The 14,305-nt window shown below is 46.1% G+C and overlaps 1 protein-coding gene across 2 annotated transcripts in view; it reads right to left on the bottom strand.

Moving 5' to 3' along the window:
* The window catches only part of SPECC1 (sperm antigen with calponin homology and coiled-coil domains 1), a 136,922-nt gene that overhangs the window by 58,336 nt on the left and 64,281 nt on the right, over positions 1 to 14,305 (bottom strand). Inside the window, exons 6-7 of one of the 2 annotated variants that reach the window (XM_060082820.1) lie at positions 5,337 to 5,482; positions 4,129 to 4,229 (exon numbers count right to left, since the gene is read on the bottom strand). In XM_060082820.1, the coding sequence (XP_059938803.1) occupies positions 4,129 to 4,229; positions 5,337 to 5,482 (247 nt within the window). Of the gene's footprint in view, positions 1 to 4,128; positions 4,230 to 5,336; positions 5,483 to 11,753; positions 13,165 to 14,305 lie in introns of those variants that run through there. The other variant, XM_060082821.1, reaches the window with a different exon arrangement.

Genomic DNA, 14,305 nt, shown 5'->3' with positions numbered 1-14,305 from the left:
GGACGTGTCACATCAGGGACAGCATGAGCAAGGGGTGTGTGCGTGTGTATATGCGTGTGTGTGCGGGTGCGTGTGTGCGCACGCGCATATAACAGTTCTCAAGCTCGTCAGAATCCCCAGGGGGACCTTTTAAAACGACTTCTTTATTTGAATAGGTAATAAATCCTATTAGGAACAGAAGGGACACAGAGTGAAAACAAAGTCTCCCTTTCACTCCCATCACCCAGTTCTTCTCCCTGGGGTAACTGTTATTAATCAGGTTTGTGAACATCTTCCTGGAATATTCTATGTATATTCAAGGATGCGTGTAAAAACTACTGTTTTTTAATGGCCAACAGGTACATGAAAAGATGCTCCACATCACTAGTCATCAGGGAAAAGCAAATCAAAACCACAATGAGATATCACCTCACACCTGTGAGGATGGTCATTATAAATAAAACAACAACCACAGAAAAAACAAGTGTTGGTGAGGGTGTGGAGAAAACCCTCACGCACTGCTGGTGGGAATGTGACACGGTGCCGCTGGTATGGAAAACAGTGGGGAGGTTCCTCAAAAACGTAAAAACAGAACTACCACGTGATCCAGCAATACCACTTCTGGGTGGATACACAAAGGAATTGAAAATGGGATCTTGAAGAGGTACCTGCACACCCATGTTCACTGTAGCATGATTCACATTAGCCAAGAGGTGGAAACGACCTAAAAGTTTATTAACAGATAAATGGATAAAGGAAGTCTTTGCATGCAATGGAATGCTATTTAGCCTTAAAAAAGAAAGGAATCCTGTCACTAGCTGCGAACTGGATGGACCTAGAGGGCAGGATCTGCTGACAGGGACTGCACCTGTGCCGTGGCCCGAAGGCTGAACCTAGATGTTGACAGAAGTGGTCCCAGGCTGCACTTAGAGGAAGACTTCCTGATTCTGGCAGAAATAGATGTTCCTTTAATGGGCCAACTCTGGGGTGTTCTGGGAACGTTTGCTGAAGCTCAGTGCAGATCAGAGCTTCCCCTGCAGCCTTCCCTGTGTTAAATTCCTTCCTGCTTAACTAGCCAGAGTGACTGACGTACTTACAAAAGAATGGGGATACACATTCATAGAGAAATAGCTCCTTGAGTGGGGAAAAATTTGTAGAAGGAATTTCACTTTTGTAATAAGTTTTTTTGTTTGTTTGTTTGTTTTGTGGTACGCGGGCCTCTCACTGTTGTGGCCCCACTTTTGTAATAAGTTTAATCCAAAACAACCTAAATGCCTGTCAACAGAGGAGTGGTTAAGTTAATCACTGCAGTATCATATAGCCTTCAAAAAGAATGAATTATTTCTCCAAACACTGACATTTAAAGATATCTGATATATTCCTTCATTTATTCAACATATATTTATTGAGCTTCTACTATGATATGATTATGTGCAACCACTGTTCTAGACAAGAGATATAACATCAAGCCAAAGGGATAAAAATCCCTGCCCTCAGGGGTACATGCCAGTGACAAAGCGAAATGAGCCAGTGTCTGAATAGCTTGTAGTGTAACCCAATTTATAACACTTTCTCTCCCTCACTACACCCACCGACACCCACCCCCCCATACACACATTTTTTTAAAATAAATAAATTTATTTATTTATTTTTGCAATCTTGGGTCTTCGTTTCTGTGCGAGGGCTTTCTCCAGTTGCGGCGAGTGGGGGCTGCTCTTCATCGCGGTGCGCAGGCCTCTCACTGTCGCAGCCTCTCCCGTTGCGGAGCACAGGCTCCAGATGCGCAGGCTCAGTAGTTGTGGCTCACGGGCTTAGTTGCTCCACGGTATGTGTGATCCTCCCAGACCAGGGCTTGAACCCGTGTCCCCTGCATTGGCAGGCAGACTCCCAACCACTGCGCCACCAGGGAAGCCCCACACATTTTTATGTTAAAGGAAAACATCTAGAATACACAACAAGCCATAAACAGTGGTTATTTCTGGGGCTAGGGAACAAGGGGGATTTTTCACTTTTTCCCTTTTATACTGAAATTTTTGGGAAAAAATGTATTTTAAAAATAAGCACAAGGGCTTCCCTGGTGGCGCAATGGTTAAAAATCCGCCTGCCAATGCAGGGGATGCGGGTTCGAGCCCTGGTCGGGGAAGATCCCACATGCCAGAGAGCAACGAAGCCCGTGCACCACAACTACTGAGACCGCATGCCACAACCACTGAAGCCCACGTGCCTAGAGCCCGTGCTCCGCAACAAGAGAAGCTGCAGCAGTGAGAAGCCTGAGCACCGCAATGAAGAGTAGCCCCTGATCGCCGCAGTTAGAGAAAACACGAGCACAGCAACGGAGACACAACATAGCCACAAACAAACAAATAAATAAATAAATAAATTTATAAAATAAAATAAGCACAAGAGTTAAAAACTGGAAATAATCCAAAAGTCAACCATTAGTAAGATGGATAAACCATCAGTAGAATGGCATATTTACACAAAGGAACATGACACCACAACGAAAAAAGAACTGCCACAAAAATAGGAATGAATCTCACAGATTCAACGTTGAGCAAAACAATCCAGTGACAAAGTCTGAGATCACAGAGAACTAATCTGTGGTGAGAGAGGTCAGAGAACGGTTCTTTCTAAGGGGTCACTGATGAGATGGTGGCATGAGAGGCCCTTCTGAGGTGACAGACATGCTTTATCTTGGTGTTGGTTATACATGGAAACATTCAAGTTACGTATTGAAGAGGTCTGTACTTCATGGTATGTGAATTATAGCCAGTGGTGTGCTGCAGCTGGTGTGTACCTGCTCATAGGGCCGATTGATAAATTTTCAGGAATTGTGCAGGCTAAGCTACTAAACACAGCCATTATTAAAATGAGACTATGTTAAAAGCAAAAGTAATAAATACTCAAAACTCATTGCTTCCTAATTATTTTTCTACATTTTGCTAATGGGGTTTTCATACCTGCTGTGTCTGTCTTGTACAAGTACTACTAAGTCTTGTACAAATACTATCTAATGTACATCTCTTCTCAACCCCATATGCATTGAGGTCATAGAAACAGCTTGAATTGGCCACAACGGGAATATTTACCAAGAAATTGGCAAACACTACAAATCGGGGCTCTTTCCCCCGAGGAGCCAGTTGTAAAACATTTACTAGCAAACTTGTGTTTATAGCTCAATAAAGATAAGTAAAAATGAAGCATGACCTCTTTCACTTATATTAAATAAAAAATGATTATCATAAAATAAATAATTGTTTTATTTGGTTTTACACAGAAGGTGGTGGAAGTTACCTTCAAGGGCAAAAAAGTGAAAAAAGTATTTTTTTTAAAGCTTAAAAGATCCCAAACAATATCCATAACTACTAATAACATCAAAAATGGAACTTGTTGGGCTTCCCTGGTGGTGCAGTGGTTGAGATGCCGCCTGCTGATGCAGGGGACGCGGGTTCATGCCCTGGTCCGGGAGGATCCCACATGCCGTGGAGCGGCTGGGCCCGTGAGCCATGGCCGCTGAGCCTGCGCGTCCAGAGCCTGTGCTCCGCAACGGGAGAGGCCACAACAGTGAGAGACCCACGTACGGCAAAAAAAAAAAATCGATTCTTTGAGAAATATATCCAGTTCAATGTCCACTTCTAATAGAAATTACAATCTTCATATAACTGAAAACTTTGACAGTGTCATCTTATGGGAAACCAAGAAAGAGGCATTAACAAAACTGTATGACGTTTGCAGCATCTCAGACCTTCCTCAGGAACCAAAAGGTAATTTTTAACGAAAGTTTCGTTATTATTATTTTAGGCGTACTAAAAAAATGTTCCGGGCCTCCCTGGTGGCGCAGTGGTTGAGAGTCCGCCTGCCGATGCAGGGGATACGGGTTCGTGCCCCGGTCTGGGAGGATCCCATATGCCGCGGAGCGGCTGGGCCCGTGAGCCATGGCCGCTGGGCCTGTGCATCCGGAGCCTGTGCTCCGCAACGGGAGAGGCCACAACAGTGAGAGGCCCGCATACCACAAAAAGAAAAAAAAAAAAAAAAAAATGTTCCATGTGCCTCAAAAAAATAAAACCACTGGTTTTCGGTTCCCTTTTGTTGCCTGGGTACCGCGTGACACCAGCCCTACCCCCCACCCCACGCCCTTGGCTCTGATACCTGCATTGGAGAAACAGCGGCAGCTGGAGTGGTCCTCACGGGGATTCCACTCAGGGGGCTCCTGGAGGCCTTATGCACAGAAATGTCCTGCCCAGCTCCACCTGACAAGAAAAGAGACGGGGACATTTCTACGCTGCTCCGGCTCAAAACAGCAAATAATAGTTCCTGACTTGCTACTCTTTTTGGTGACTAAAAAAGTATCCCATGATGTTAATTAGGTATTATGTGTACTCTTTCACCCTCTTCTGCCCTGGACCAGTATTGAATTGGGGGATGAGTTGGGGGGAGTTAACTAAATGGGGGCTGGTCTTAGATGTAGGACACACGAGGGACAAGAAACCATACAGGTGATGAGTCACCTGCAGAAGGCAGAACAGAACACTCTTGCATAAACCATTATTGTTCATTCCTTTCCCACCTTCACAGACCGAATGTGGTCACTGAGCCTTCACAGCTTCCAGTCTCTGTAGTCTAATCTTAATCTAATTTAGCCCCAAACTATTTTAGCAGAGACAGCATCCTAGGATTAGCTGTTACCCTGGCCTTCCAATACAACAGGCATATCTGTTGCAATCAAGGGAAGAAATATATTGCATTTTGGATACAGGCACATTTGGTTTCTTCTCTTCACTGTATTTATGGGTGTACGGTATAGAGATGCATTTTTCTCATGTGGCGGTAACAGTGAATAAAGGTGAATTGTGAGTCAGGCAGACATTGCCAGAAAAAGCTGGGAATGTCCCACGATCAGGAACAAAAGATCAGCACCAGTGGCCACACACAAGACATGGGGGAGAAGCATGTAACAGCACGCTCTAGGATAAAGAAGTCCAGGGTGTGAGCAAGGCAGCCGAACACACAGATCAGTGCCTCATTTCCCGAGAGACGAAGCCTCTGGCTGACCCTGCTAATCCTCACGAGATGGTAAGAAGGCGATCAGCAGTGACCTAGATTTAACAGACACAGAGGCGGAAAAGGAAGGTGGAGAGGCAGGAACTGGAGTTGAGGAGAGGAGGACAGGAGAGCTGACTCGCTCTGTTGTCTCACTGGAGCCCCAGAGGGCATCATGCACCATGTCTGCACGTGGATGGTCTGGGAAGGGCCCCGTGGTCACACCAACGTGGGACCAAGGTGGTGGAGGACGGGCTTGATCCATGGGGCCACAGTCTGAATTTGAGTTTTGCTTATGAAACAAAATGATGAAATACCTGGACGCCCCAAGTCAAATGACTTGATAAGGGATTTAACGGTGGTTGCAGACTCTGAAGATGTCGGAGGGGTTCTGTTCACGTAGCCGCCATGCCACCGGCCAGGAGCGTCCACCTCGGAGGGCTCCGAGTCTTCCTTCACAGGTCTGCACGGCAAAGAGCAAATCAGATTGAAATGGTGGAGGATGTCCCCACGGGACACAGGACACAGATGGAAACAACCAACATCGAGAAGAGAAACAAATATGGGAGGAGGATCCCAAACTGAAAATCCTGTTTTCCGTACCAGCTTTGCATTTTAGGAAATAACGTGGGTACCACTCTTAATTTTTATCACAGATATTTTCTCCAGAACGGCCAGAGATAGCATTTTTCTATGTAGAGTGACTTGACGTGAGCTCTAAATAAAAAGGATGTAACTGGAAACTGCAAAAAAAAAACCCAGACAAATGTTATTTATCATAAAATAGTTAGCTTACTGTCCGTGGTGGATACAACAGGTTGGTGTGTCAATGTGAATCTAATCCCCACCTGGCACACAGAGGTTGGAAAGATGACATTTCGGGACCCCCTGCAGCTAGGATTTCAGATGGGGGATTTAGGCTCCCACCAGAAAGACTGGACAAGACGTGGACCAGGACCTGAGTCAGGAAGGAGAGGCAGGGCACAGGGCCTTCACTACGCTGAGACAGACGGAAGCAGAGGCAAGGTGCTCCTGCTGCTGGGAACTGGTGGCCGCTTTCCCACCAGGCAGGCAGCTTCCTGGTTGAAGGCTCCCCTTCACGGCAGAGGCAGCAGCTGGCCTGGCAGCCCAGTTCTGTGTGCTGTAACTTCGAGCGTTGTTCCTGGAAGCTCAGCCTGGAGTCTGTTTCTCCAGCAATCCCCCATCCCCCAACAATCCTGCAAGCCCTTTAGTACCTTCCTGCTTAAACCCACGAGGCTGCCATCTCTGAGGTACAAGAGAATCCTGGCTCACGTGTGTTTGCCCCCCAAGAGAATGGTAATTGTACTCTAGAGCAACACTGCAACTCTGCATGAGGTGAGGCTCCTCCGCTCTCCCACACTTTCCTGGTGAGTTCTCTCTGTGGTTTCCAGACTGCAGCACAGACTCATAGAAGAGCCTCTTAAAGACAGACCATCTGCGTCAATCCTCTCATGCATGGCTTCCTCATCCAGGGGACGTTAGCCTGTCATTTAATCTCCCTGTGAATGTGCCAAGACAACACCTCCCAACTTCCCATTCCTAAATCACTGCTCTTTCTATTGTGTCAAATTGCCACAGCTGTTTTGCAAAAAGATGACTAATTTATGAGAATGGCTCAAACAGAATACTCCGGCAGTGTACTTTAAATAAGGTCAGTGGAAGTTTAAAATATTCATTTATTGATCTTTTTGAAAGGAACCTAGCTACTCATAAGCTTCTGCGGTTGAATTTACTTGTCCTTAATCCTCAAAGCTTTCTCCTGTTGCTCTGTAATCAACGTGAGTAGAATAAATTTAAGTGAAACAGAACTTAAAACACTTTAGTCACACTGCCCTACACTCTTGTCTTCACAGTTCCTTCTTTTGAGTGAAAAAAAAATCAGTAAATTGATGACTTTTCTGGAACGAAATATCAGGTATTTCAGAAATTGGTACGGGTTTGCGTGTTTTTTTTTTTTTTTTTTTTTTTTTTTTTTTGCGGTACGCGGGCCTCTCACTGCTGTGGCCTCTCCCGCTGCGGAGCACAGGCTCCGGACGCGCAGGCTCAGCGGCCATGGCTCACAGGCCCAGCCGCTCTGCGGCATGTGGGATCTTCCCAGACCGGGGCACGAACCCATGTCCCCTGCATCGGCAGGCGGACTCTCAACCACTGCGCCACCAGGGAAGCCCTGTGTTTTTTTTTTTAATCGAATGGGGTTGGTTCTTGTTATTTTCCCTGTTGTGTCACACAGTATAAAATCAGATGGTAAGTAGGAAGAAAGAGAGCGAAATCAGGTAAGGTACGAGCAAGGAAAAAACCTCTCATTTCTGTCCCAGCCATTCTGAGGAAGGTGATAAAGAGGGCACCTTCTTACCCATCCATGCACCCGTCCTGCCACCTGGCCTGGAGGATTTAGAGAACCCCTCAAAGGAAGACTGTTTTTAAAAATCCACTTTTATTTCACTCCTTGATTATTTAATAAGAATAAAATTACGGGCCTCCCTGGTGGCGCAGTGGTTAAGAGTCCGCCTGCCGATGCAGGGGATACGGGTTCGTGCCCCGGTCTGGGAGGATCCCATATGCCGCGGAGCGGCTGGGCCCGTGAGCCATGGCCGCTAGGCCTGCGCATCCGGAGCCTGTGCTCCGCAACGGGAGAGGCCACAACAGTGAGAGGCCCACATACCGCAAAAAAGAAAAAAAAAAAAAAAGAATAAAATTACATTCCGCTGAGGTGCTCCCTTTGATTACCTAAGTTTCTCTGTGACTCACAACATCAAATGATACAGAGGACTCGTTTCAACACCATAAGGAAGTAGCAAGGATGCAAGAACCAATCCCAGCCCCGCTGCTTTCAGGTATCAAGGGCAGCGTTCCACACTAGCAACGCTAGTCTGCTGGGCTAGGACAGCAAGAATGAGTGTGAGAAAACCCAGCCAGTTGTTTAAGTAGGTTAACGAAGCTACTGGACTAAAGACCTACCACGTTACGTAACAGCGATATATGTGTGTGCGTGTGTGTGTGTGTGTCTAGGGAGAACCACAGAAGTGTGTGTGTGTGTGTGTGTCTAGGGAGAAGACCCACAGAAGTGTGTGTGTGTGTGTCTAGGGAGAAGACCCACAGAAGTGAGTGTGTGTGTGTGTGTGTGTGTGTGTGTGTAGGGAGAAGACCCACAGAAGTGTGTTTGTGTGTGTGTGTGGTGTGTAGGGAGAAGAACCATAGAAGTGTGTGTGTGTCTAGGGAGAAGAAGCATAGCGGTGTGTGTGTGTGGTGTGTGTGTGTGTCTAGGGAGAAGACCCATAGAAGTGTGTGTGTGTGTATCTAGGGAGAAGACCCACAGAAGTGTGTGTGTGTGTGTGTGTGTGTGTCTAGGGAGAAGATGCATAGGGGGTGTGTGTGTGTGTGTGTGTGTGTCTAGGGAGAAGACCCACAGAAGTGTGTGTGTGTGTGTGTCTAGGGAGAAGACGCATAGGGGTGTGTGTGTGTGTGTGTGTGTGTGTGTGTGTGTGTAGGGGGAAGACGCATAGGACGCTGTTGGTCCCATCAGCACTGTAACAGTGAGCAGGGACACCGCCTGGCTTCAGACTGTTGGGATAGACCAGCAACAACCCCAGCGATAAACCGAGTACGACATTCCCTCTGTTCTGCAGAAGAATAAAGACTGTATTCTATAAAGGATACTAAGAAATACTCAAGCATACAACCAGGTGTACACTAGCCAATTCACTAAGGAAACACTCCAAGGGCCCACTGGGGGTTAAATACTGTTCACGGTCAGCTACGGCCTCCTAAGACACACGAGAAGCTCTCGGGTTGATGTGTAAAGTAAAATTCACACGTATAGCCAACGGAGCCTTGGAAATCCCTTGAATCACCCAAAACGACAGCTTGTACGGTGCTGTAAATACAACTGCACACAAAAGCCTCCTGCAGCTGCTCTTATGCTTTGCGCAGTCTGCTTCTCAGGTGCAGCTCAGACAGCTGCGTCATTTAGGGACCACGTTTAACCACAGAAATGAGGCATGTTTCCCGTCTGCTCCCAGCATGTACAACTCTGCTGACAATGAATAATTTCCACAAAAAAATCTGTGTCTGATATGTAACTCCACAGCCCATACCATGGGTCTTAAAAACATTATCTAATTTACTTTTCCGCAAAAACGCCGTAAGTTACAATCCTTCATTTTAGATGAAACACTTGATGAAGGTCATAAGGCTTGTATGTGGTGAATCTGGGGTGAAAACCCAGCTGTTTGACATGCCTTTCTCAGGTTTTTCTATGACGCGTGGGTGTCCTGTGAGAGGCACAAAGGGCTCTTAAAAAAAAAAGTAATAATGCTGATGGGACTTCTCCAAATTTGTTTAATGTATATTTAAGAAAAATGCTACCAATATTTCTTTCCTTGCTTTTATTTTTATGGGGTACTCTGCTCTTAGGAGGTGACAACCCATCTCTGAGAACGACAGAGAGTCAGTTGTATGTGAGGTCACCCGAGGCACCAACACAGGAGATGGGGGTGTGTCCTGCCTGTGGACCACGCCCCCTGCTTGCTGACTGCTGCCTACCTTCTGTACCTCTCATTGGTATTTAAACATGTACACGTGCCTATGTCTGCACTTACCCCTTACTTTTTTTTTTTTTTTTTTTTTTTGCCGTACGCGGGCCTCTCACTGTTGTGGCCTCTCCTGCTGTGGAGCACAGGCTCTGGACGTGCAGGCTCAGCGGCCATGGCTCACGGGCCCAGCCGCTCCACGGCATGTGGGATCCTCCCGGACTGGGACACGAACCCGTGTCCCCTGCATCGGCAGGCGGACTCTCAACCACTGCGCCACCAGGGAAGCCCCCCCTTATTTATTAAATGTTGTCTAATGCCTCTAACACACGGCTTCCCTTGTTTGGTTACAGAACAGAATCTTCAAATAGTGTCGGTTTTCTACGGCTCTTAGGTCATCACACAGGGCACAGCTCGGCGATGCTGTTGGTTTTGATCCAAGGACATGCGAGTTATTGCTTGCAATTAGCTTTAAGGTATATTCAAAGGTTAACTACGTTTGGGAAACGTCGCATTACACCACTGCTGCCTCCACAATCGGGAGGAACTACAGAAAGACAGCATGTCCGTGCCTCAGACTTTGAAGAATTTCTGCGACGCAGAGAATAAGTGGGGGAAGGTGATGAGAAAAATACTACCGGTTTACCCCGATTCCCTTGCAAAGAGATTGAAGATGTGGGAAACCCCACTGAGGCCCCGGGTCCTGGAGGGCGGCCAGGGCTGGAAGCAACACCTGGGGGACAGGCAGAGCACCCCTCCTGCAAAGGATCAGTGACACAAAGAAAGACACGCCTGTCCAAGGAGGCCGGGATGGTTGATTCCTGGCACGAAGGACAGTAGTAAAAAGGGGCAGATGGGGAAAGGCCACAGGACATGCCTGAAATGGACAACGGCCAAGCAAAACAGACCCCGAAAACCAGCTCCTACATGCCGCCTCCTCCAAACAGAGAAGAAACCAGACACGGGTGAATTTCCCCCGCTGGCACCTCTTCCTCTGCACTCCTCCTTGCCCTGTCTGTGTCTCCAACATGCAACAGAAATCTACCTTAAAGAGGCTTCCTTCAAGTTTAAGATACGAGAAGATTTCAAGAGCAGTCAGGCAGAGCGAGCACAGATCGAGGCAGAATCCAGACACTGATCCTGGGTGAGTGACAGGCCCTGATACAGTTTTATCCACTGAAGCAAGAATAAGTGATGGGAAAAAACAGGCCCTGATCTATGAATAGATTTCACAGTATAAACTGAAAAGAGTCACCGCACTCAAGGGAGAACAGACATTTGTAAATACAGAACAGGAAACAGATTTAGAAACTTAAAAGCATCTGCCTTCAGAATACAATAAAATTCAGGAAAGTATATGAAAGATGACACTTTAAGGTGAAAGGCCGAGTGTAAAAAATTATATTAGCAATCTAATAATCCCATGAAGACAGTTTAAAGCAGAATCAGCTCCAGAGAAAAAAGAACAAGAGCGTACTGGGAAAGTCTCTTTAAAAACGGATGAAATGAACGATGTCAAGGTGGGATTTCAGTTCTGCGGGCAAAGGATGGTATGGTAATATAATAAACGGTGCTGGCGTAACTGGCTGTCCATCTGGAAGAAGAAGACCCACTCCTCACATCAGATTAAATAAAGAAAGCAGACCAAATATCTGAGAGAGTATGTGTGTAAAACAGATGAAGAATACTGATTACCTTCCAGGACGCTACTCAAGGGGGAGAAGGATGAGTAGTTTTCTTTCACGCCTCCATTTTATTACTGGTTCACCAAAACATTACTTCATAATTAAGAAGAAATCCAATACAGTAAATCATCAAACAATCTATTATTTGTTTTTAAATTTCAACAAGACAGTTCTAGACTTCAAATACCATGTCCTGTACTTTGCAATACTCCAGAATCTTTAATTAAAAATTCATTTATGCAAAATTATTATATTTGCTCCTTGCCCTCGTTTCCAATAATGAAATCATTTTAAAAAAATAACATTTGTGCTTAAAAATCAACCTCCTATCTACAACTTGCATTGAAAATACTGTTTGCTTCTGCCTCAATTCCAGTCATCTGACGTGGCTTTGAAGTTCTGAAACTACACACCCTGGAAAACTGAGAACAAAGCGACCGGAAGGCCCTGCAGAAACGTGGCCAGTGATTAAAAATCAGGCAAAAGACTCTTCTAAATAACGACATGTTTATTTAGCACTTCGTAAACGCTTACATATAAAAATACTCGACAGTCCCCAGAGAAAGACAGATCAAAATATGTGTGGCAGAGACAGCTGTGCATTTGAAGCTGCGATTGCATTTTTCTTGTTTGTATTTGAAAACACTCGGCAAATGAGTTTTATATCATTCTAAGGATTCTCAGTCCGAGGTAAAGATCTCCCAGTATATAAATTCCTGTCCCACTAGGACAACTCCAGCGAGTGTCACAACTATTTTTACAGAGAGGACATTGACCTCTCCTCTTTCTGTCACCAAGTCGAATTTTTCTAGTGACTCTGTGCTCTCTTGTTTGACACCCACAATGTCCTCCTGAGTTAAAGGGTTTTCCTGTTCCTAATTTTCCGTGGATCCCATCTTGTCTCACCTTCCTGATGACGTAGCTAATGGTCTAGAAGTTCTTCACACGAGAGCTGCAATGAGTTCTGCCGGATAGAGGCTGAATTGGACCCAGATCTTAACAAACGTACGGACTTCCAAGAGTTTCAAGTCACAATTTGGATCTTGGATCCCTCTGAGTTTATGCTTCTGGATTGAAAAAGTCTTTAGATTTCCAGGGTGAGTTTTATTTACGAGGCTTTTGTTGTTGTTCGTTAGTTCTCAGTTCAATTCCAATTAGCATCATCACCACAGAAGCTTATCTGATTCAACTACATCCTTTACAATCAAGCAAACATCTATGCATATTGAACCCCAAAGAGATTTTGGAAATCGGCCCAAAACATGGTGGTGGCTTGTTTCAGACGAGCTGAAGGAAGTCAGACCCCAGCTTGAAAAGGTGAAATCAAGACTTGACACAGAGGAAGCAGAGCTTTCTAACTTCTTCAGAACGAGACGTCATGCAGACGGCTTCCTATTTCACCTAAAACAGTGTTAATTCCAAGCTTATCAGACACTGTATTCAAAAGGAAACATAAAAATAAACTCCAGAAAAGTAAAGCACAGCCTGGGCTGTGTTCACTCTGCACGTGCAACGCCACGGCCCTCGCTCAGCACTCTGGCTGCATCTCAAAAATTTTTTCACGACAGACTTTGTTTTGCAGAACAACTTTATTTTGTGCTCCAAGCAAAAGACTGCTGAATCTTCTGAGAAGAATAAAGAAAAAAAAAAAAAAGAGGGAAGGACCATCTTTGTGCAGAGTTGACTCCAAAATGCAAAAAGAAAAAAAAAAAAAGGTAAAGAGACTTGATGACAATGACTGGGCAACAGTGGCTGTTCTAAGGAGACCGTTTGGCTCTTTATCAAAAGGTTATTTCTCCTCTACACATTCCCCCTTTCACACAGAAATGGCTGTGGTTTCCCATCATGGCAAGGGCTGGGCGGCCTCTCTTCCACCACCTGCTCTGCTATAGCTGACAGAGACCATGGAGCTGGAAAATAGAAATGGGAGGCAAAGGCTGGTAAAGGTGTTACTTAACGCAACACTACCTTAGTCTACACACACAAGGACAACAGCTGGCGCTGTCCACGGGGAAAAGCTCAGAGCAGCACGTCTGAATTTCGACTGTCCCCATCTCTTTTGGAAGTCAAAGGTCTTCAGACAGAGAAAATGCTAAAACTTCAAAATGCTGGGCTCCTCCCACTAGACCGTCACCAACAGACAAGGGTGTCGGCAGAGATGTCCAAGACCAACCAAATCAGGTCCCTGTAATTGACAGAATGGCTCGTGCTTCCCTGTACTGTCCTACAGTTAAGGCCAAAAAATAAAAAAATTAAAAAAAAATATTTCTTTTACTATTACAGTATACACATTCTAAAGGCTTCCGGGAAGCTCACGCCCACTTTTTTTTTTTTTTTTTGCGGTATGCGGGCCTCTCACTGCTGTGGCCTCTCCCGCTGCGGAGCACAGGCTCCGCGGCCATGGCTCTCGGGCCCAGCCGCTCCGCGGCATGTGGGATCTTCCCGGACCGGGGCATGAACCCGTGTCCCCTGCATCGGCAGGCGGACTCTCAACCACTGCGCCACCAGGGAAGCCCTCACGCCCACTTTTTAAAGCAAATCTGTGAAGACAGAGGCCTGGGAGCAGAGAAGCAGACGTAGCTCTTTAGAATCATAGGCTACAGCTCTAATGCCACAGATGCAAATTGAAGCTATGAAAAAATAAGTCATATGAGAGTGAGAGGATTATGCTTGCTGGGATACCAGAGGACCGGTATCTACTTCGAGGGGCAAATAAAATGCCAGAGGCCCCCAACAGTTGGAGGTTCGTTTGGAAACTGCTCAGGAATCCCCATGAGAACTGGCCCCTTCGCTGGAGGGCCAGAGATGCTGTATCAAAGCATCCACAGGGAGAGAGCTGGACAAGTCATCTCAGTGACCCAAGAAGTTATGCCTCCAACTTCCTACTTTCCCTTTCCAGTGACAGCTCCAGACACCCACCGAGCGGCTGTGACACATTACAGCTGTAAGAACAACACACAGGGCGCACAGGCACACAGCTGACGTCAGGGCAGAATGCACGTGTGCACACACAGAGTTAAAAGCCAATTCCAGAGCGTCTGGCAGTGACCG

This window comes from Mesoplodon densirostris, chromosome 18 (assembly GCF_025265405.1).
Source record: "Mesoplodon densirostris isolate mMesDen1 chromosome 18, mMesDen1 primary haplotype, whole genome shotgun sequence".
NCBI classification, from domain to species: domain Eukaryota; kingdom Metazoa; phylum Chordata; class Mammalia; order Artiodactyla; family Ziphiidae; genus Mesoplodon; species Mesoplodon densirostris.
This window is presented reverse-complemented; position numbering and strand designations above follow the sequence as displayed.